The sequence below is a fragment of the Strix aluco genome, chromosome 3, assembly GCF_031877795.1.
Source record: "Strix aluco isolate bStrAlu1 chromosome 3, bStrAlu1.hap1, whole genome shotgun sequence".
NCBI lineage: Eukaryota > Metazoa > Chordata > Aves > Strigiformes > Strigidae > Strix > Strix aluco.
The window spans coordinates 64947575-64972463 of NC_133933.1; the positions used below are offsets into that span (position 1 = coordinate 64947575).

At 41.0% G+C, this 24889-nt stretch overlaps 1 protein-coding gene across 13 annotated transcripts in view; it reads left to right on the forward strand.

Moving 5' to 3' along the window:
- HIVEP2 (HIVEP zinc finger 2) overlaps positions 1-24889 on the forward strand; it is a 142849-nt gene that overhangs the window by 102708 nt on the left and 15252 nt on the right. For 12 of the 13 annotated variants that reach the window (XM_074818904.1, XM_074818901.1, XM_074818905.1 and 9 more), the window contains 3 exons: positions 14454-14498; positions 15753-21381; positions 22117-22271. In XM_074818904.1, the coding sequence (XP_074675005.1) occupies positions 15964-21381; positions 22117-22271 (5573 nt within the window). In that variant the 5' untranslated portion in view covers positions 14454-14498; positions 15753-15963. Of the gene's footprint in view, positions 1-13483; positions 13602-14453; positions 14499-15752; positions 21382-22116; positions 22272-24889 lie in introns of those variants that run through there. The other variant, XM_074818907.1, reaches the window with a different exon arrangement.

Sequence of the window (24889 nt, forward strand, 5' to 3'; positions counted from 1 at the left end):
TGGTGAGATCACCGTGGGTTCAGGCAATTTAAAATCTGTCTGTAATTTTTTGCACCTGTTTGATTGTGGTATTTATAGCTAATTTTTACCTGTGATTTCTCTTCAACGTAATAGTTACCAGTAGCCTTCCTTGCTGGTACTGGTTTAGCTCTGAGGGAAACGCTGGATGTAATTTGAAGGATGATTAGGGTGAGATCCACTTGTGAAACCCGAGTCAAGTTAATGATGAAACCTGAGTTTTGTTAATAATACATTGTAATTATTACTGCCAGCAGAGCAGATATCTCGTATTTCTCATCTTTTAGCTTGAGGATCCTAGTTACAGTGATCTGTTCGACTTCTCAGCAGTTCCATCCCTTCCTTGGGTCTGCAAAAGGAAGGTGTCCCATCTCCTCCACCAGATTTCCACTTGAGCTTTCCCGGGTAGAGCAGTGCCCCCCGCAGATGTCGGTGCATTACACAATCAGAGAGGCCGAGAAGAGGATACGTGATCAACAGATGAAGCAGCAGAACGTTAATAATACAAGACACCTAATTGGACCTGCCCTTTCGCCCAGCAGTGAGGACATATGTCAGCGCGCAGCAGGCGCCAGGCCCATGGCAACCTGCTCCCACCTCCTACAGGTCTTCACAAGGAAAAAATTGCGTTATGAGCTGAGCCTCTTGCCTGCTGTAATTGCCAATAAAGCATTAATCCTAACCTTTTGTAGACTGCATCTATTGCTCGCACCTCAGAGATGCCAGGCCAGATTGGAGAGTGGCATAAATCATGGTGCACATTACACGTTGGTGAGTGGGAGGGGAGCATACGCTGGTGAAAGTGACACCGCGCAGGGGCGGGAGGGAAAAGGCTGTGGCAGGAAAAGCGACCTGTGGCAGGATGTAGGAAGATGTGAGGTAGCGCAGCCCCTTGTTACTTAACACCGTATCTTCTTACTGCCTCCCATGGCTCCTGTTGCAGCCTCCCCTCCTATCCTGCGCTGGTGCCCGCTGCTTCCATTTGCTTGCGGTGGGGTGCTCCTACCCAGGGCGTGAAATCAGCGGTGCTGTCGCCAACTGTAGACTTTCATTTTGTGGAAAGTGCCACTGTGGGGAACTGCTGTCTCACCCGAGGTGCAGGCAACCACCGTGTCTGCTCTCCCACCCCACCTGTGCCACGTGCTTGTGGAGGCGCAAGTTTGGGACTTATTTATATTCAGGACAATAACTTTCCAACACCCACAGTTTAAACACTGGCCTGTGGAGAAGGCCCCTAGCAGGAACTTACTGAAAAGAATAGCTACCACCCTGTTTTGTTTTACTTCTGCTCATTATCTGTATCATGACCAAGTGTTGTATGTGACACTGAAAACAGAAAATTTTTGTATCCTTGAACCCCTCATGGGTCAGCTTCGTACCCATCCAGCAGATCCTCATCATGTTTGAGCAGCAGAGAAGGCAAGGAGAAGGTGAGCCGGCAGCCCTGGAGCCCCCGCCAGGGAAGGAGGGAGGTGGTGCTGAGGAGGGCTGGGCTGGATGCGGTCACCTGTGCCGCCATGACGTGTGACTGCCCCTTCCTGTCCCATCTGCTGGCTGTGCCCCTGCACAGCAAACCCACCAGCGGACAGATCTGCCTGAAAAGTTACTGTTTCTTTCCCTCAAATTATTCTTGAGACAGCCTGTTTCTTGGTTTTAAATTGAATCTGTGCACAGTTAAAGCTGTCTCTTGTGGGGGCACTGAAAGCCCAGGGGCCAGAGGCCCATGTGGGTGTAGGGGGGCCGAGGCAGCACCTCAATGTTGCAGCCCCCCTGGGACAGTGTGGCAGTGCTGCCGGTGCCCCCAGCCCGTGGGGAGCCAGGGGGCAGCTGCTGGGCTCTGCCAACTCATGCGGGCAGACCCAGGATGCAAAGCTTCAGGGAAAAGGCATCAGTCTATTCTACACGCTTTTGAAAAATACCATGTAATAACAACTATTTTCCTAAGTGTACCACAAAGGTAATTTTTCATTTTTCTCATATGCTTTCCTGCTGTTTTTTAATTTCATCTTCTCCTTCGTACATTTTGCTTTAAATAGGTGAAGTCTTAAAAAGATAGGTAATATATTACTGTTACTTAAACAGAATTCCTGCTCCAAATCTGAGTGGGGGGAACAGGCTGAGGTTCTGATCACTATGCTTTTAGCTTTATAACATAAGAACCCCACAGTGATTTAGGGTATGTGGTCCTGTCTCCTATTAACTTTATGTAAATGTACTGCCAGAGTATGGTCTTAAGTATTTAAAGCTACTAATAATTACTTTTATGTTCATATTTCCTCTAATATAATAACATTTACTCTTCATTTCAGATGAAAATTAAATTGTCTGAAGAATAATATCATCAGCTGATTTGTCTTGCATCACAATGTTTATCTATTCTAGTAAAAAAATCAGTGTCTATTAAATTTACTGCTAAGGCATAGGATGAAAAGACAAAACTATGATGCTGAACAAAGAATGGTTGCATCAATGGGAATTAATCTCAGCATATCAAGAAAAGAGCATGCTCTCTATTTCCCCCTGGATTTAATGTTAAAAATATAATCTTATTAACTTCAATTACTTTTTTCTAATTTTAAAATCAGAATAAAATAAAAATTGTAATGCCAGAGTAATCATTTTCGTTGAATCTTTCATGTGAAGTTGGCAATGTATTACAGTGGGCTTTTCTTCCTGTTGTAAATGAGAGAAAATGTCTGGTATAAACCTATGCGTTTGTGTTTAACCCCAGCCCCAGAACGATTGATGTGAGGTATTTGTAGCCACACAGGAAGGCTGCATAATAATGAAACAAACCCCTCATGTAAGCATCAGCCAAATGAGTTACGATATTAAATAGAAAAATCATAATTGTAGAAAAGACCATTTCCTTGCACAGCTCATGTGGAGCACTAGAAAGTTGGCATGTGTATTACTTCCAGTAGTAATATTGCAGTAGTGTACTATAACAGTTGCAGACGTTCTTAAGAGAGTCCTTGGGACCTGGCTTGCCTTCCCTTTGGGTTAGGGGGAGCAAAACTGACGCTGTGCAGAAGTACAAAGTCTCCCTGGAGAGACAGGTTGCTGAACATCTCTGAACATCTGTGTTGACCATAGTTGTGGCTTATCCTGCTGCAATTAAACCTGTGAAAGTTTCAGGACCCCTGACATGGTAAGGTGGTGTGAGCAGTGGACTCAAGTGTGGTCAGCATGGCACCATGAGCAAGGCTGGCAAGTGCCAGTGGCGTGGAGGTGGGCCAGGACTCGGCGCGAGCCCTCCTGTTCCTGGGTGTGAGGCAGCCCCTTGGCTGCTGCTGAGAGGAGCAGACAGATAGATAGATAGCACATGGTGTCTGAGCACCAATCTCCACTCACCGCAGTCTGCATGCCAGCTGACATACACAGGTACAGCGCCAGGACTTTAAAGGCATTTTCATTAATTCCTGTAAGTACAGGTATTTGGGAATCAGAAATTCAGATGCGCAGTTGGAAGTGCTTCTCGATATTGCTCATAAGATACTAAACTGTATCACTTGGCCAGACAGTCCTTTATACTCGTACCACTTTATTAGGCAGCATAGGAGTGCCTTACATGGGACCAAGTTATATTTACACCCTTCCTAAAAGCTCCTTTGTGCAGGTAAAATGATAGAAACTGGCGTCACAGTAGATGAGACGTGCAGAACAGGGCTGTAAAAGTGCATCTGGCATTTCATCAGTCTTTAGGCCTATGTGTCTGCTTCTGGTGGGGCACAGCCTTCTCTCAAGGGCGATGCTGGCTCAGGCAGCCAAACTGGCATAGGATGTGTCCCCCTTCCTTCAGCTCTCAGTCTTATTTCGGGTCCATGGAGAAGTTTGCTGGTACAGCTGTTTTTGCTTCTGAATCTATTTCCTAGTCCGATGGGCTGTATTAGGGTGTCTTCATAGCAAACTCGTTTACTCGTTATGGGATGTCAGGATGCAGAACCCATGTGGAATATCTGCCTGGTTTTTTCGCATTTAATTTTTTCATAATCTCAGTGAAAAAGAGACAGTTTCAAAATCTGAATTTTCCCCCCTCAAGTTTCTCAAGTTACATTTAGAAACAGGAAGCTGTTTTGCATAAAGGTAAGATTGTGTTTTTAACAAGAAAAGTTGGTGTTAGACCAGCTAAATATACCCACACAGTCATACTCAGTGGGTAGTCCTGGCTATTTTTAGGCTTTATTTTTGCCTCTCTTTATTTTTTTTTTAGTGACACCTCCACTGTACCTTCAGCTCGTAGTGAAGCACCGTTTCCTGCGCCGGTATGAAACTTGCAATTATAGGAGGAGTCAATCTTGTCAGGTGTCATTTATCAGACGTTGCAGAGGACTGGTTTCAGTGAAGGCAGAACAAAGCTTAATAAAAAGAGAGAGAGGGAGAAGCATTCTCTTAATAATTTGCCCTTTGCAACAACAGACCCTTATCTGATCACCCACGCTCATCTGGCTGCTGACGCTGTACTTGCTTCATTAGTATGAGCTATTTTTACACCTTTTGTGTCTTTTGAGGAACTGAGTGGGCCTGCTGGTTTGTAGTGATTCACCATCTCCAGGCGAACAGGGTGTCCTCAAATCCTGCGAGGGGGATAGGAAGAGAAAAGTAGGGGGAAGAGTTCAACTGAATAAGCAAGTTGATTAATTGTCTAAGGTGGTCTGAGTGCTAAAACATTGCACTTTAGTCTTAAGGAAAATAGCCTACATGCTTTTGGTTTGCAACACAGTTTTTCAGATTCTTAGGAAGTATCCCAAGGAACGTTTAGTAATTAAAGTGCAGCTTAGCAAACATGCTTATGTGTATACTCTATGTCTTCATTTCCCTGTTTGTAAGGGGGATGTTGTGGGATGGACTAGGGGATGTTTGGGAGCTGAACTCGATGATCTTTAAAGGTCTCTTCCAACCCAAACCATTCTATGATTGTCTGTTGGTGATGCTTTCTTTTGTTTGTAGTGTACAAGTGTCGCTGGTGTATCACAAGCACCCAAGAGACTTTTCGGCCAGATCGTTAGCTGATTTCACTTCCACTTCTGACAATGGAAAGAAAATTAAATTTGGTAGAATGTGCCAAGCATGATGCAGGAGGAGGAGAACCCTGTATGAAGTTGTCTGGCGTTTCCTAGAGCTGAGCAGCAGTTGCTTTCCCTTTCGATAGACCATCAGCCCTGAAACTGTCCCCTTAGAGCCTGCTGCTCTTGCCTGGTGGCTGAAATTAAGATTTTTGCTGTCCTTACTCTGACTTTTACTGGATAGGAGTGATTTGGTGTCCAATTGTGCCTCTTATTAAGTACAGGATAATGGTTTCATATTGCAGGTTTCCTTGGAGTAGTTTCAAAAGCTGGTGTGAAGTGGGATACATACATGAAACCTTCAGTTGCTGTACTAGGAAAGCCTTGTAATACTGCACCCTGGTCCAACCTTGTCTGCTATAAAGTCGTGATGAAACCTGATCAGTGTCTTTCCCAAGAAATGTTTTGGGTTTTATTGTGTTGCACTTGTGAATCTGTAACTGAGCTGTCAGCTTGTCCTATCCCTCAAATAGCAGCACAGCCCTGTGGAATAACAGAGGTTTTATATGTGGATTCAGGTGTAGTGGTAGACCTTCGTCTCTTCAGAGGTGTTTGCTCAGGAGAGTGATGCTTGTGTTAATAAACACAGTTGATTTGTGTTTTGTAGAAAGAAACCTAACTGCAAAGAGTGAAATTTCATCTATACCTACAAAACGCAGCAGAAAGCATATGTATATCTCACTGAATTTTTTAAGAGGTTCTGATGCAATTGGATATTATACATACTGACTTCCAATGCTTCATGCAATAAAAAGAAGGAAGTACTGTAAAATGTGGCCAGAGTAATTTTAAAGAGGTCTTTTTTTTTTTCTTTTTTTCCCGTGCTAGGCATCCTGAGGGTTGTAAAGAAAGCAGCATCCTTAAATGTGCAGTCTAATTAATGTATCCAATATTAGCACTTTAGTGGTCAGAATCTTTAGGCAATGCTAACTGATGAGATTTGCTACAGCAAAATGTCTGTAGTCACTAGTCAAAACAAAACATTTTGGCTGCAGAGTAGTGACTGTTGTAACATCTGTGTGATATATAGGATTTGGGGCTTGATAGCTGATCTCAGATGAACTTTAAAAAGTATTCAGAATGGATTGAAATAAAACTGTCGTGAAGACCCGTTCTACTTTGGGTACAAAAAATTGAAAAAAAATAGTAAGAACATGCTACTGATGTTTACCATGCATCTGTTTTTGTTTTGACATGTGGTGACCACAGGGCTTAGTAAACAATGACAGGTTTTAAAATAAACTTGTATAATAATTGGTGTGAGAGAAAAACAAACGCAAGCTCAGACACTATAAATGTCTTCCTATGTAATCCTTCCTGGGGTGAGGGTGTCTGTCAGAGGCAGTGCATTTGCTCATTCAAGAAAGTGTTTGAAAGACATTGATATTTTCATGTGAAATGCAAGTGGCTTCTTCTGACACAGTGTGAAAGGAGGCATAGCTGTTTGCAAAATCTGCCATGGTTGCATAATTAGGATTGCATAACTTTTAAACTAAAAAAGCCTCAATTCCCAGAAAATTCAGTGATATTTTCCCTCTAAGATGAAAATACTAGGCAAAGGCCTGATATTTGCCTAATATTTCCATTTGGCAGCAGAATAATATTTACTTTGTACCTAAAAATGATGCAATACTTACACGATTTTTTTTTTTTCCCTTGGAAAAACTGGGAGTAAAGCTGTATAGTATGTTAGCAGGGACTTAACAGCACAGGTCTGTTCTCCCCAGAGGCTGCCCAAGGTTGCTGTTCTTGTGTGAAAACAAAGGCATTTCAACCTTTGCATGCCATTTCAGTTAGGAAAATTGTTATATCTGACAACTTCAGTAATTTGAACTCTCCAGTGACACTGTTCTTACCCTTCTTACTGTAGATGATGTTTTAACCACAAACCACGTCCACACAGGAATCTTGCTCTTTGCATATACTTCATCTTTCACAAATGCTTCTAAATTCATAGTTTAGTTAATGTCATTTATAAGATGTGAAATTTCCCTTTCTGATTAATAATTTCTTTGTGTTGAATTGAGAAAAAATTCTTTAATCTCAGTAATTTTCACCAGTTCTTGCAAATGGAGAACTTGCATTGCAATCTCAATGACATCACATAGCATCATTGGTTAGTGTTTGAGCCTTTGCTTTTCACAGATTTTAGGTATTTAGGCTTTTGGGGGCTACATAATGCCTATTTGTTTACATAATAATAGATCAGGGCCAACAGCAGGGCTAAAGCTCCATTTCTTTTCTACACTGCAGGCTTGAAAAAAAAAGCAATCCTACAAATAGTGATCAGAAACTACTTCACACTTATGGTTTGGCACAGTATCCTTATGTTCAATTGCTGTGGCTCAAAGAAAGTGAGATAGAGTTGAGTTTCTGCTGATGAAGAGAGCAGCCCAAGAATTAAGAGCTCATTTATATCTCAGCACCACTTTGGATACTACTATACATTGCTAATGTGTATTTAGTAAATACTGTTAACTTACTACTTAACTCACCCTTGAGAGAAACTCATTGTTCTGTAGGTTAGAACCAATGGGATTAGACATCATATAAACCTAACTTCAGCCAACACAAAATAGTGTTTAAAGAGGACCTTGGTTGTGGGCATCTGTTTCTGACTGTTCGCTGCATGGGAGCTGCTCTCACTCTTGTAAGTCACTGCATAATATAATTCAAAAGAAAATGGGCGGTGGGGCAAAACGACTGATATTTTAATAACACTGGAAGTGCTGTCTGTCAGATCTGCCATTGCTTTGCCATCACATTTTAAGGTCCATGTGGGATATTATTGGTATTTTACTCATCTGTTTTCATTTTTTAGCTTGTTCCCCAAGGAAATCAGTAGCAGTGTGAGAAGATTAGCAGTTTATATAATTCTTCTGTTTAGTTTCAAATCTGAATAATCCCAAGATTTTGCTTTTGTATAGATTCAGAATGTTCGCATCAGAAGACGGTGAGCCAGAACAGGTAGATTTTGTATTATCTGACGTGCTTAAGAACCTCTGACAGACTCTTACGTGCACAGCAAGGCTAGGCAACTAGAAACAAAATGTTTACCTGCAAAAGCAGTGGGATCAGAGAGATCAATTAGCTGCTAATTGACTGACAAGATTGTATGTCCTGTTGGCTGTTTTGGCATCTCTTTGATAGCAGGTTTTTGTTCAGTTCAAGAAGAACTGTGATGTGTTTGCAAACTTCTACCTATAAAGGAAGTGTTTAAGATTAATTTGGCTCCTGTGTACCTTTTTCACTCTTTTTTTTTTTTTTTTTTTTTTTTAATAGTCATCCTGTGGAAATAAGTCTGTGTTCAGTTGGACTTTGGCAATGTGAAAGCTTTTTTTATACATTTTTTCCATCCGGTAGTAATGTGTACATTGTGCATGATGCTGAAACAGGAAATAGTGATGTACTTTAAGTGAGCAATCCTTGTCATTATAGTGAAAAGGTCAGTGTTAAAGCATTTCTGCTATAGGCTTCTTCTATGGCTTCTTAAAATACACTCAACTTGAATTTAAGTTTTTTGGGGGTGCTATTTTTCTATAGAGAGTGGCAATTTAAAATTATATTTGAGATCCTTAACGTAGAAAAAACTGAGTGTTTTGCTGCAGCTGTGCTATAAGCATTTATGATGCATGCCAGCATCTCTTAAAGAAAATCACCCATGTTTTCTTACTACCATTTATTGCAATTTATGTTATGAATTTCTTTGTAGACATCTTAGATGTGATGGATTAGTTTATTTTCACCTTGAAACAAATAACCTCAGATATTTAGTATGTAGGAGGTAAGACCCTAAACCTAAGTAATGTTCAATTCTGTTTGTTTTTATGAGGAATAAATCAGGAATTATGTCCTTGGATTTGCAATTCATTGCTTCAGATTCATACCAGGATAATGTAGATCAGAATTTGTCTCTTACTTTTGCTTACTGTTGGGATGATTTGTCTCCTTTTACTTGCTCTGAGTCAAACCTCGTATCTGTTCAAAGCTCCTTGGAGTCAAATGAGAGACTCTTGTTTCATACCGGATTTTTGTGTAAGGTCACTGCAGAAGGGGTAGAGTGTGCCTGATCTCTGATTTGGTAGGCTCACATTCAGAGCAGGGAAAGAGAGTCTTGTTCTTCCTCACAGCATGTACCCATTGGCATTTATATGAAATGTCTGAGACAGGTATAAGTTCCTACAGTTAAGGTTAACGGGTGTTACAATACAACAGATTTGATTTTTTTTTTTGTTTTCTTAGTTGGCTTCAGCATTCTTTTAAGCAGACAGGTTCCAGTTATTTTCTTCAACATACTCAGATAATGGTCTCAGATAATAGTTTGAATTATCTGAATTAACAAGATTAAGGTGAGTTTGGTAAAGCCTTAAAATGAATGAAATAGTCAATACTACTACAATTAACTAATATGTGCTATTATAGGCCATCTCTCAGTGGTTTTGATTCTGGAATAGTTCTCAGATTATGAGCCAGATTTAGTGCAAGCACTGACATAATAATTGCACAAATCAGGATGCCAGGTTTTATACCACTTCCAGTTTTACATGCACAGATTCTGTCCCTTGAAACCAGCAATTACCAGGAACACAAGTGTGTGTTCATAGAAACCTGAGAGTAAAAGCCTGAAGCTTGTGTTTGGTCACAGCGACTTTGTAGTCTACCCTTGATGCATCTGTAACTGGATCCTCTCAGTCAGTCTCCTCAGCTCCTGGCTTCTTGGGGGATCCGTGTGAGCACAAGTCTTTACCAGCATAGCAGTGGAGAACAGATCCTGCCCTGTAGCTTCTCCTCAAGTAAGCTTAGCAGAGTTTGTTTGATCATTTAATAGTAAATTCACAGTGTACTATGTGTGCTTGCTGAGCAGTATTTGGTTTTGTGTCAGCTAGTACTTTTAAATGACATTTAAAAAAATACATTGTAATGATTAGTTCAGCTGCCCAAATCTAAAAAAAAAGTGCTATTCGAAATGTTTCAGGGTATTTTCAAAACTGTGATTCTCTGGCTGGTTTTGGAGAATGGCAATACATTCAAGAAAGCACTGAAATCCGGAGGGCAGGCAGAACATCTGGGGTGGAATTAAATGAACAAATTGGAGTAGTAGTGTCTTCAAATGTGAAGAGGTAACAACAGCAATTACAATATAGAAAGCAGCAGATTAAAATAAATGCACCTAACCTGTTTTAAAAGGGCTGCCTTCTTGGAATTGCATGTGTAAAAGGATGTCTTACAACTCCTCCAAACTGCAGCAAAAGCATAGGCATCCTTGCATTTCCCAGTAATTCAAGACTTTGCCAGGTGCCAGTGGTTGACATAGGAATTTACAGTCATTCCTAGAGGTGTGCAAATAGACAGGTAGAAGGCCAGCTGCAAAACCACAGTCAGATGGGACCCCCTAACCAGGGGCTGTTGGAAATGCAAAGAGAACCTCTCTGGTCAAGAACAGCAAGTCTTTTCACAAAACTGGGAAATTTAAGAAGTGTTTCTTCTTCCTTATCTTTTTGTAAGTGCAGTTCAAAGTCCGCAAGTGTGGTGTCAAGTAGTATAAAAAGGCTTGCAGTTGGTCATCTTTCTTTTCATTTATATAAAATGCCAGAACCATATACCCCAAGGACTGCATTCCTTTTGTTATGTTGCTACATAGCATCCTCAGCCCATGAATAAATATATAGCCTTGCAAAGAAGGATAAACAAATGCTTATTGATCTTCATGCCAGTTTAATCCTTCAGTTCAGAGATGCACACTGAATGCTGGTCAAGAGCTCTTCTTCAGGCTGAGCCCACCTATGACTTTGCCATGGTAGAATAAGCTGAAAATCCATGTTTTATTAGGGTTCCCAGTCTTTTTTTTTTTTTTCACTGGGACATCAACATCAAACAGGTCTTTGAGGAATATTATTAGCAGGGCAGAGGGAAATGTGAGGTAGGACAGCAAGCCAAAGGTGTGCTGTTTTTCTTCCCAAATGGCCAAGTCAATTTTCTTCTCAGCTGCAGGTGGGGAAGAGCTCAGAGGTGGCCTCCCTTTCTTGTGAGGCTGCTTGGCTGCTGGGTTTATCCCAGGCATGAACTAGACTTGCCTAATAAGGGTCTTGGCAGAGGTCTGTGTATGAGTGTAAGGATTTCATAGGAGCCACTGCAACTTGTCTGTGCTAATGCTTGCCCTATAGAATACGAATTCTTCAGGGGCCAGTTACTGTGGTTTTAGGCCGGCTTTGTGCTGGCAGAGCTGGACAGAAAAGATTTAAAACAGGGCTGGATCTGACCCTTAGTCCTTACGCTAGAGTCAATATTTATTCTGTATGGTGCACTCAGGATTTAGCTTGGAAGACATAAGCTTCCAATTTGTTCACTTGCAAGAACTGTAATATGAGCTACAAATTGAGAAGTAGTAAAAGTTGTATTTTGCCAAATTTTATTTTAAAGCTGTTGAGTGTAACCATTTTAATGGTCTGAAAAAAAGAGGAAAAAAAAAAAAAAGGAAGGAAGGAATAATCTTGGAGCTCTGCAGTCAACCAAATATACGTCCCCTGCATGCAGCTCACAAAGGCACCTTAGCAAAAGGAGTGACAGGATAGTGCTCCTTTCTAGAAAGTTTTAAAAATCTTGATTTAGTAGGTGCATCTGACATAAATACAGCTCATGGTTTCCCAGTAATCTCATGTTCAAAGTTTTCACAGAAGTAAAATGTCCCAGTTTGAAGCGAGCAGATAGTGCAGTTAGTGTGGCTGGGGGAGCTGGCTCCTGGGCCACATTCCTACTGGGAAACCTGGCTTGGACCCTGGCCAGGCAGGACTTTGCAGCTCCTGTCAGACGATGTGCTCAGTGCAAGTCCCGTATGGCTTCTGATCCGTGTAGGTGGGCTCCTCTTAGTCACTCCAGTGGAGCTGAACCATGCCAAAGGTATTAAAAAAACCATGCATTTTTTATCATCCTTCGTTCCTTAGTTTGAAATATGCAGTACTTGAAATATAGGGAGTTTCTGTCTATTGAATAGTATATGTTTGATGAAGAGCAATATTGAAACGTATATTTACAGTGTTTTCTAAAGGAGAAACATTAATCAGTTGAAAAATGGAAGTCTGTTGTTGGCTTAAGCTAGGCTGTGGATGTAGGCAGATGAGATAGAGGCTTGACTGGAAAAAACAGACAGAGTGAAAAGTAGCTTTGCACTGTCTTAGATTTCTCCAGTTAGGCCAGTCTCCCATTAGGGAGGGGAAAAAAACCAAAAACGAAACAGAAAGAAAATATTAAAGCCATCTTTGACACAGGATGGATGGCAGCTCAAATCAAACCAGAAATGATTATGTTGGTTCTGGAAAGGGATTTATTTTCCCCAGGAGAGTGACTCTGACCAAACTTAAGCCATCAATAATCCCTGTAATTAGTCTATACCTGTTTCATAGTGTAGGTTGAAAAATTATATAGAATGTTCTGAAAATAGTAGGACCACAGAATGACTTGAACTCTGTAACAGAGGTCTCAGTCCAGAAAAGAAAATTGTTAGAAGTATATTAGTATCATCTTCAGCTCAAGTAAAACCATGGCTGTCACATTTCTGTCGCTGTCAGATTTCTTGTCAAAAGGTGCTCTTGGTAGAGGAAATACGGAACAGAAAGGATACTCCCATCTTCTAGAAATTTCTTGTTCGCCATTTGCAAAATTGCCTAATAAGGAGAAAAGTATTTTTATTTGAAGATGGCTAATAACTTTATGCTCTCTCAGTGAGAAAAAAATCCCTCTCGTCCCTGTTTCTGCTTCTCAAGACACACATTTTCCTTTACATCCATGCTGATCTGTTGGCATCATTACTGACCTGAGATTCAGTTTAGCTCAGCTGCTGAAAATGGTTTGTCACTTACCTGCCATTTCCTCATAAGGCACTGCAGAGCTGCTCAGTAGTAACTCCTTAGGCACGAGGATTTCATTTTCCATTTGTAGTGACACTTTTTATTTGAGGAAGTGGGTTAGGAAAATTTTAAAGTTTTACTTGGATTACTTTTTCTTTTTTTTTTTCTTTTAGAGAATTAGACAAGAGAGTTATTTAAAAAGCCATTAGTGCATCTGAATAACATTATGACGTAAAATACTCTGGTTTGAATTTGATAGCTTGCTATTATTTTGAACTATAGGGGATTTCTCTATAGCTCCAATTTTAAAATGTTATCCATATTTAAGACTAAACCAACAGTCCATTAACTATTGCTGTCCTAACTACTGATATGTTATTTGTACTATTAAATAATTGATAATGTGTGGCACAGTACTGATTCTACTTATGTCAAATCATGGGGCTTTACTAGTATCCATTTGTTCTTTGAAAGTGTTATTATTTACAAAGAATTAAAATTATTTTTCAAATCTTGATTATTTTTTCTTTTATAGACATTTTATCATCTGTTGGTTTTATTCAATGGAGAAAGCATGAGTCCTCTATCTGTTCTTCTGACAGTTTCTAATTAAGGATCATTATAGCAGCCTATATCCCATAGTCTGAAGCTAATACTCCAGCTATTTCTAAAGGTCTGTTCTTTAGAGATGCTCTGATTTCTGTCCTAAATAAAAACCGTAAAGAAAAGCCATAATTGTAGCTTTTGTTACCATAATTGACAAAACATCCTTTTTAATGAAACAAAAGCCAAAATATGTTTGCAAGATAAGATTTGTTGAAAACTGAGAGAGTCCTCCTTTGGCGGGAGAAATGCTCTTTAGGGCAGTGAGTCTCCCTGGTCTCTGTGCTGGTCTTTTCGGCAACACAAAGACCAGCCTGCAGTCTGGTGATGGTCAGACAGGTGGCAAATCATGGCAGTCACAGAAGTCTTTTAACCATGTATTTGGTCTGTAGATTTCTTCTCTGAGAAGGCAGCCATATATTCTTGAGCAGTATCCCACGAGTGTTATTTGATTTGGAACCCTACTTGCATTTCACTACATTTTCTTGTACCTGTGTGGTGACACCCTCCCCAGGATTTTGTTCTGGTCCCTGAAACATTTAATGAGAGGCCTGGAGTCTTAAAAGTATTAGCTGGAGAGAGGCGTTGAAAGGGGATTTGCCAATGGGATTCAGGGATAATCTAGGTTTAACAAAGGCTTAGGAATGAAGAGGGACATTGGCAGCTCTCTTTTTACTGATTCAGGAAGGTGAAACTGCATTAGTTTAGACCTGCAGTTATTCACCCACACACTAGAAACCTAAGTATTTTAAAAAGATTCAAGCTCATATTCTTCAAAATGTGGTTGCTCAGACCTCTAAGACGCAACATGAAATTTTTCCACTGGATAGATAAATGAAGTTTTCAGGCCTCTACTGTAAAGAATAAGTATCTATACTTAGTATCAAGAATTTCTTATGACTCTGTATTTTTTTTTCTACAGGAAATTTGAAGATAGTCATGCCTATTAGATGCCTAGAAGATGCAGGTAATTGTTTTATAGTGAAAAAAAAAATCACATATTCCCATTATCTATGTGTTTTCCTGCACTTTGCTTCTTCAAGCCAAATTCAGTTTTTCCACTGTCGGAATGAAAAATAATCCAGTATCTCTAATACTGCTTTTTTTACCCTTTTCCTTGCTATTGTAGAATCATGAATGTCACTATTTCATCCAGAAAATATCCTGTGTTTGTATAATATGGAAGCAGGAAGCCTACATTGTTCTTCAAATTCAAGTGCTGTACTTGTCTATGAAAATCATACCTCTGAGCTTTTCTTCTTTATAATAGAATTGTGGAAACCTACTGCATTTAAGCATAAAAAGTGCATGTATAGCTGGATGGAAATGTTTCAACATTGAAAGCTAAAATACTAAAGTCACATAAACACCGTCATAGCTCATTTATCTAATACATGTTTTACCTCAGCAAGACATTCTCATAGTGATTGGAAGATGGAAATGTGGAAAGACGCTAATAGTGCTGTGTTTGGGATGCTTATTTGATGGCCCTTTTTTGACTGTTTAAAAGTAGTTTAGAAGGGTGATCAAAACCTTCTTGTAAAACCAGGTAGATGATATAAAGGTAAGAAGTACCTCACTTTAGCTATCTTAAAATTTGGTATATACTCCAAGGTAGTCACCTAGGAATTCTGCCTAGCTGAGAGTAAGAAACAGTCATCTCCATACTGGAGGGCCATGTGCATAGACATCCCCTGTGTCTGAAGCACCCATCAATATACGGAAAGATTTCTCCTCTGGAAGTACTGATTACCCTCCTCTGATTTTAGAGGCAGGCCAGGTGACTAAAGTGCATGTCTGAACTGTAAGGGAGTAATACTGGATAAGGTAATTCCCACCAATGGCGTTAGGACTCTATTTTCAGCAGTGGTTTGCTGAAAGAGCTTTGAAAGTAGGTAGTGGACTTTCTGAGAATCGAGCCTTTAAACTGTCCCTAGAAAGTCTTCCAAAGCTACTGTTTAATTTGGAAAGTGTAGATCTCTGTTTTCTATTCCTAGGGCTTTTACTGACTAGTGATTATGCTTGTGTGCAGTCTCAGGGCCAGTCTATACTGTGTCTGCTCACAAAAGGGAGTTCTGTGAAATGTAGTTTACTTTGCTTAAGTCCCTCAATACTTCTCATGTAAGGCTCAATAAAAGTGCAACTGACTGCATCAATATTATTTAGCATGGCTACATTAATTGGTGTGTGGGGTTTCTTTGTTTTTGATTTTTCCTTACAGATAGCTGTGTCACCATGGAAGAGATGAAGAGAACTTTGCTCTACTAGATCGCAAATATCTCTAGGTCATTCTGCATCTCAGTATTTAATAACAATGGAAAATGTCCAAATGCTATAACAAGTCTTTGCAAATGTATAATAAACTGTTTAGGAAAGTTCCTGCCATGAACAGAACTGTATAATACTCACATTAGTGTACAGACACAAATCTAATGCCTATAGACTACTGCGTGGAAAGTTCCAAAGAGAAAGAAAAGTCTGTGAACTTGCAACAGCCCTGGAAATATGGGAGCAACAAAACTTTAAAAAGCACAGCTTTGGACACACTCCATGTGTCTGCACAGCTTTCAAGTGAACTAGCACTTAAGACCTTGTGTAACAAAATGGACTCTGGGGATACAGCTATAGGGCAAAAAGCTACCTCAAGGTCTGGAGAAACTGCTAAAGTACCAAGTAGATGGAGGCAAGAACATTCAGCTGTTATTAAGATGAGCACTTTTGGCAATCAAGAAGTACAGAGGCAACCACAAATAGATCACGAGCAAATAGGAAACACAGCATCAGCACAACTTTTTAGTTCTGGGAAACTGGTATCATCGAATGAAGCTGCACAGCAAGTCACGGAGAAGCAATATCCACAGCATCGTCCAAGTCCTTACTCATGTCAACATTCACTTTCTTTCCCACAGCATTCATTGCCACAAGGCTTCTTGCACAACATAAAGCCACATCAGAGCTTGGAAGGCCCTCCGTGGCAGTTTCCTAGCCACTTGCAATCAGTTGCCTCAGAGGACTTGTTTCCTTTTCATATGCATAGCCATAGCGGAGGTTTCTCCAGGAAGAAGATTTCAAGTTTGAACCCTGCATACAGCCAATATTCACAGAAATCTTTAGAACAATCAGAAGATGCTCACAAAAAGGAGCACAAACCCAAAAAGCCTGGCAAGTACATTTGTCCTTACTGTAATCGGGCTTGTGCCAAACCTAGTGTACTTAAAAAGCATATTAGGTCGCATACTGGGGAGCGACCGTACCCTTGTGTTCCTTGTGGTTTCTCCTTCAAGACGAAGAGCAACCTTTACAAGCACAGGAAGTCACATGCCCATGCAATTAAAGCAGGATTGGTACCTTTCACAGAGTCAGCAGTCTCTAAATTGGACCTAGATGCCAGTTACATTGATGTGGAAGCTGAAATACATTCAGACGGTGAGCAGAGCACAGACACTGATGAGGAGACCCCACTCCTAGTGGAAGGGTCTGACAAACTGAGCCCTGTCCCACAGCTCCCCCTGGACATTGCTAGCAGGAGCAGTTTTCACTCCTCCATGGAAGAGTCCTTGGTGGGGCCGATGAAAGTGCCCATTTTGATTATCCCTAAAAGTGGAATTCAGTTACCCAGTGAGAGTTCACCATATATTGGCTCTGATATGTTGCAAAATCCATCCTTAAGTACCAAGTCTGATGACTCTCATACAGTTAAACAGCGACTTGCACTAAGACTGTCAGAGAAAAAAGGGCAAGATTCTGAGCAGTCGTTAAACCTCCTGAGCCCACACAGTAAAGGAAGCACTGACTCTGGTTATTTTTCCCGCTCAGAAAGTGCTGAGCAGCAAATTAGCCCACCAAATACTAATGCAAAGTCTTACGAAGAGATCATCTTTGGAAAGTTCTATAGGATTAATCAAAGGACAGCACTAACAGTAGCCACAACAAATCAGGAGCACAGTTTAATGGGTAGAAAGGGCAAAGCAGAGCCATTACCTCTTTTAAATAACAGATTAGATATCAAGATGCTTGAGGAACATATTTCTCAAATGACTCCAAATAAAGAAGAACTCATTGACTCCAGTAATTTGAGCACTATTAAATCTACACAAGTTTATCCAGGCAGCAATACAGAATCTAGGCAGTCCCAGACCACCACATCATCCATCAAAAGTGAATCCAGCCTGTACCAAGTCAGTCAGCAGGGTGACGTGCCCCTCCTTCTAGAGCCCCCGGTAGATTCCTCTCCTCTTATTAGAAGTAACTCCATGCCAACCTCTTCTGCAAACAGCCTAAGTATTCCTCCATCTCTGAGAGGAAGCCATTCATTTGATGAGAAGATGACTGGCTCAGATGATGTATTTTACCCCGGGACAGTGGGAATATCCCACCAAAGGATGTTGAGAAGACAGGCGGCCTTTGAACTGCCCTCTGTGCAGGAGGGGCACTCAGATTCGGACTATCATGGAAGACCAGGGAAAAATATCATTATTGCTTCCAGCAGACAGACAGCAAGTGACAAAGGACCATCCTTAAAAGAGAAGAAAGGAGACAAGACCTTTTACGACTATGACACCAGTGGAAAGCACTACAGAAAGTGGGAAGAATTTGAAGTTCAGAAGCAGAACTATAGGGACTCGCCATCCTTAGGTGGGATGAACAAGGGGGGAGAATACTTTGTTGATCCACTTGGACAGTCTCAGGCGGTGCCATCCATGCTTGGAACAACTTTTGAAAACAGAAAGCGCAGGAAAGAGGAGAGTGTTGGAGATGAAGAAGACAGTCCCATGCTTTGCAGCAGTACTACTGGCACCATTGGGGGAATTCAGCCTTTGGACTTTGATCCCAAATCCCAAATTCAGGAAGTGCCAAGAAGTGGATTTGCCCTTCAAGGCCTGGACAATGCTGCTCATTGCCATGCGGAGCGTTTTGAAATCTGCAGGCCTTACTTGCAGTCTGGGAGCCCAGCAGCTTCTCTGGAAGACTCATCCTTAACTGCAGAGCAAGAAAAGACTGCAGAATCACTGGCTAGAAAACCTCCTGGAAATGTCATCTCTGTCATTCAGCACACAAATTCGCTGAGCAGGCCAAACTCATTTGAAAGATCTGAATCTACAGAACATATTGCATGCCAGCAGGAAAAGATCTATTCACCATCTGAAACATGCGAGAGTGAGATTTGTGAGTCCCCAATGAGCCCAGACCGAGCTCCACAAATGGAAAATGCTGACACCATTAAGCCGTCTCCATCCCAGCAGCCTCAGCCGTATCATATGCAACCCAGGTTGGTTCGCCAGCACAACATACAGGTACCTGAAATTCGTGTCACAGAGGAGCCAGATAAGCCTGAGAAGGATAAAGAAGTGCAGAGTAAAGAGCAGGAGAGACCCACTGAAGAATTCCAGTGGCCCCAGAGAAGTGAAACCCTTTCTCAACTTCCAGCCGAAAAGCTACCACCCAAAAAGAAGCGTTTACGACTGGCTGACATGGAGCACTCCTCTGGAGAATCCAGCTTTGAGTCCACAGGTACAAGCCTCTCTCGCAGCCCTAGCCAAGAAAGTAATTTGTCCCACAGTTCGAGTTTTTCAATGTCCTTTGAAAGAGAAGAGAATATGAAGTTCATCATGCCTCCCAAACAAGATGAGTTTGGAAAACAGTCCGAGTTTTTAACAGTTCCAGCTGGTGCTTACTCACTTTCTGTCCCTGGACATCACCATCAGAGGGAAATGAGACGCTGCTCATCTGAACAGATGCCCTGTCCTCATGCTGCTGAAATCCCAGAGATCCGAAGTAAATCCTTTGATTATGGGAACCTGTCTCATGCCTCTTCAGCTGGGACACCTACTACGGCACTGTCTCCATCCCGAGAAAGGAAGAAATGCTTCTTGGTTCGCCAGGCTTCCTTCAGTGGCTTTCCAGAGATTTCCCAGACTGATCAGAGCACAGAACAAAGTATAAAGCAGGAGCAGATGGAACATGCACAGGCTGGTCTCCGCTCCTCCCAGCTTGCCTGGCATCACTCCCCTTCCTCTGTTCTTCAGCCCATTCAGGTAGACGACTCTGGAAAACAGGCTATTGGCTCTTGTGCTCAGCTTAGTAATAGCTCATCCCACCTTGCCCAGCAACAGGCTCTTCTTGCAGACAGCCCAGAAATGTTAAGGACTCCTTTGATCCAACAAGCACCTTATATTCCTAACAAACATCCATCAGAGCAGCAGCAACAGCTTTTTGCACATCAGGAAAAAGTCCCATTTCCCCCTCTTCATAGCACCTTGTTTCAGTTCCCCTATCCAGCTGTCTGCATGGTTCACTTACCACCATCTCAGCAGCCTGTCTTGTGGCAGTCATGCACAGAACCTCTACACTTCCAGCATCATTTTGTACAACAGCTGCAGAAATCTTATGTCAAACAGCCTTTCCAAACAGACGTTCCTTCAAGTTATCACCTGGAACATGCGCCAGAGCTTATTGGAAAGAAACCAGCTGATTATGTGCATGCTAAAGAGCAAGCATACCAGCATTACTCAGGAACATCTGGGCAGTATTCAAAAAATACTCTTGCTAAGTACCAGTCAGACCATAGCATTAAACCAACAGATACCTCCTCTGAGCAGCATCTTCAGGCAGATTTTGACTCCCCAGCTGATGGATCTGTACAGTCTTTGCCAGGAACAGTTGTTCCCGTCAGGATTCAAACCCATGTGCCATCTTATGGTAGTGTCATGTACACAAGCATTTCCCAGATCCTTGGACAGAGCAACAGTCCTGCAATTGTAATTTGTAAAGTTGATGAGACTGTTTCTCAAAGAACATTGGCAACTAATGCAACCATGCAAGGAATTGGATTTAACATAGCTCAGATGTTGGGTCAGCATGGAGGACTAGAAAAATACCCTTTGTGGAAAGTGCCACAGACACTACCACTTGGACTGGAGCCACCAATTCCCCTGTGTTTGCCTTCCAGTTCTGACATGGCTTCTACCCTGGGAGGAAGCAAACGAATGCTTTCACCTGCCAGCAGCTTGGAGCTCTTCATGGAGACCAAGCAGCAGAAACGAGTCAAAGAAGAAAAAATGTATGGGCAGATAGTTGAGGAGCTAAGTGCAGTTGAGTTAACTAACTCAGATATAAAGAAGGATTTTCCAAGAATGCAGAAGCCTCAACTAGTAAGGCAGAGCTGTGCTACTGAGCCAAAAGAAAGTCTGCCATCCATGTCATCTTCTTCACCACTGTCGTCCTCATCATCTCAAGATTTCCCACCTGTCAGCATGCCAACAGCTGATGCTTTCCCACTGAGCAGGGAGAAACTTTCCAGTTTTGATTCCACATCACCAGGGCAGAAGTCCAGTGGCCCTTCTGAAGGAAGAGACTCGCCAGAAGAACTGGATGTGGACGAAACAGCCTCAGATATGAGCATGAGTCCACAGAGGTCCTCATTCCCACCAGGAGAAATTCAGCCAGAAGACCAACTGAAACATCAAAAATTGCCTCTTGGGATGTTAGTCCAGATGTCATCTAGTACCAGTGGGAAGGTCACAGGTTCAACCATTCTTCTGACAGACGTAGCAGATTTTCAGCAGATCCTTCAGTTCCCAAGTCTGCGCACTACTACTACTGTGAGCTGGTGTTTCTTAAACTATACGAAACCCAATTACATTCAGCAACCAACCCTCAAATCTTCTGTTTATGCTTCATGGTGTATAAGTTCATGTAACCCAAACCCATCTGGGCTAAGTACAAAGACCACTTTAGCACTTTTAAGGTCCAAGCAAAAAAACACCACAGAGATCTACACTCTGGCTGCTATGCATAGACCTGGAGCTGGTAAACTGACATCATCAAGTGCATGGAAACAGTTTGCTCAGGTAAATAAGAGGTTTTAATGAAATAAATTCTTATATATTTATATGAGAAAATATTAAACTATGAAATGTTAAGTTAATGATGTTTAAAAAAAAAAGATTCCCCACTGGGAAATCAGAAATTGACATCTTCCCATGACAACTTTTGAGCCTCAATTTACACTTCTACAAGCTCTGCTACTTCTGCTGTCTCTGTCTCCATTTTCAACATCAGATGTAAAAAGTGAGGCTTTTAAAGCACTCCCTTCATGTGTGCCAGAGCCTGATACATTATCTCCTTTTATTTTGTCCTTTGTTTGTGCCACGTCCTGATTCAAACAGTATCAGACACGTGCATTCATAAGTAAAGATTAAGTTAAAATTGAGTAAGGATCTTCAGATTTAATGTCTTTAACATACTGACTCTTCCTCACGGACTATGCATCAGATAACGGTGCCAGGGAAAATTCTGTAATGGCAATAAATTACCTTCTAAGGCTTTTTGATCTCTATTTTCCATGATTTTTCTCTGAGGAAAGATATGGTGCTGTCTTTTCTGTCAAGACGTTCATAAAAATTTGTCCTTCCTGCCCCCTCTCTTATTCTCTGTCAAATTAAATGGGACAAATTAATTCATCTTATAGAGTTGCACCAAAATGAGAGTTTGGCTTTGACCTGGAATGTTAACAGTACTTGAAATGAAGTGTGCGTTTATTGTGTGCTCCAGCAGTAACACCCTTCCTTGACTTTGTTCTACAGATGAAACACGAGCCATTCTTCTTGTTTGGCAGCAAGCTTGAAAAGAAAGTAGTGGGGAATATTATAAAAGAAAGAGTAAAAGGAGACATTCATGGAGATAAAGACATTACATCCAAACAAACTGAGCCGATACGAATTAAAATCTTTGAAGGAGGGTAAGAAAATGCAACTGGAAATTTCAAGCTCAGCCTGTCATTCTAAAGAGATTTGAAAATGAATATGAATGAATTGGGATGTGAACAGTCTCCCGTATTCCTGCCATGTCCTGTAGCTCCCAAGCCTCTTTTTTGTGTATATGTCAGTCTTAAAACAAGCTGCAGGGTACTTGTATACTTAATCTTGGCTCTACTTTGCTATTAGGACAATTATATTTTCTATCTATGTGAAAGCACTCAAGATGGTTTTTTACTTTCATTCGTTAGGTCATAAAGAAATGGATAAATGGTTAACATTTTGATATTTTCTATACCATTTATTTGTATTTAATGGCTTCCATGAGGTTATCTTTCCATTTTTAGACTCTGTGTGCCTCCACTCACTTGAATGTGTTAGCTAGGCATGCTTACTCTTATTCTTGTAATTTTTTATTATTTACTAAAGTTGGATTTTGGAGACAAAATGTAAGCTGACAATGAAATCTATGATATCTAAGCCTAACCCATAGATCTGTCATGTATGGTTGATAAAATAATGTTTAATTTTACCTTGGTCAACTATCACTCAAGTGATAACAGAAACAAATAACAAAGAGAGGGAATAAGGAGACCTCAAAGCTCATTAACATTGTTTTGAGGCTTATGAAGCTTGTTATAGAAAGCAAATGAAATGGATACTTGTTTGCCTTTGCAGTGTACTCTAGAATAGAAGATATTGCATAATTTCTTTTACAGAATTCTGACATGATGCAATTAATTTGCCAGTTGTTAGTAGTGAATAGTCAGGTGACTGAACAAGATGTGCGTTTCAGTCTTACCAAGCTCAGATGGTCTCACAGCACTGTTTTATTGGGGTAACTAAATAGGTCAGGATGGACATGTGAGAAATTCGTACATCCATTTCCTTCTCCCATGAGTTTGTACCCTTTAAAATCTCAGTTGTGCTTCATTAACTTTGTGTTTTGGCTCCACTTGAATAGTCTCCATGAAATGACTGTTGCCATTTCTCTGTAGCCTGCAACACTGAAGGAATATAGCCTACACCTTGCCTGAAAGACTGAAAATGTTATTTTGGAGATTGTTGTAGGTATGCTGGCCCAGACGCCCCAGTCCTGGCTGTTCTCTGCAGTTGTACATTGTCCTAGTACCCAAGCCAGTAGGCTGGCTACACAAGAGTGACCCAAATTCAGGGGTGAGCCTAAGTTTACAAGAAATTTAAAGAGCTGTTGCTTCAACTCACACCCACTTTGAAGTATAAAATTCGCCTGCTTCTCACTATGTATCATTTCTGAATTTGGATCACCCAGCTGAAGATAGTCTGCACTGATGTAAGCTGCGTGATGAGAGGTCAGAAGAGTAAAAGTGTGTTAAGAAAAGCAGCTTAAAGGAGGATTCAGATCAGTGTGAGCTGCAACAGATCACTCTGTAAAATGCCTCTACCATCTAATACCTTCTTTAAGAAACTTTGTATGCTACTTATACCATCTAAAGTTTCCCTATACACCAATAATGTCTATGAAACTATTTGTGTAAAGTCACATAATTTACTCATCACCTAGAAGTGTCTCCTAGTAACACTTGGCTATGTTTAGATATCCTTTGAGTAAAACAAAACATAAGAAACCTTGATGCGCACATTAATGTCTGAAGTAGGGGGGACAAATAATCTGTTCAGTCTTCCTCAATAGGAACATTTAACCCGCAAATCTACAATGAATGAAATGATGTAGTGTTAATGGGTCCACTCTTTCCTTATACATCATAATTTTATAATAAATTTTATAGGAGTTACTTGTGGAAGGGTAGATTCATTCTTTTCATTAGTTTAGCTATTTTTCAAATGGATCTAATATTCTTCAGATGTTATAACCATGTCTTTCAGTGATTTCTGTCCTTGCTATCGAATTTGTCTTTCTCTTCAGATTTTTGTTTATGACTTACGAAAGCTGGTTTTTAACATGGGTGGGTTTCCGTGCTTGCTTGCTCTTGGCTGTTTGTAGAGCTGTTCTGTTCTTCTCTATTCTGCTCTACTCTCATCAAGCTCATCTTCGTATCATCTCAGTACGCACAAGTAGTGCACTGAGCGATGCAGCAACTGTCTGTCTTCGTTTCACATTTTCTCCCCTGGACAGACAAGTGTGCATGGTCTTTTTATTTTGGTTTTTGTTTGTCTTGGGGTGTAGATTTGCTTAGGCTTCTTGATTGATTTTGTTTTGTAACTGCAAAGAAAACAATTCAGAATCCATAGTTGAGAAAGATCTATGGTTGTCAGTTTTTGGTTTGTAGGAAAGCAGTTGAGGTGCAGTTGTGTAGCTGCCTTGTACTGGCGGAGTGAAGTGCTCGTATGGCAGGTGGACAAAAAGCAAATAGACAGGGCTGGGGATGAGTGAGAAGCTGAAGGAACAGAATGAATGGAGTTGAGGCGAAAAGTGTTTGTCACAGCACGTGACCACTTCGCTGCTCCAAAGGCCATCAAGACCAGTTTGTAAGCATTGCAGCAGAGGGGGTTTTGAAGGAAGAAGCTAACAACCATATTATTACCTCTGGCAGGTGACTTGATTCGAATTAAATGATCTGAATCACAAAATCTGCTTTCCATCATTTGTGACTGCAAAACC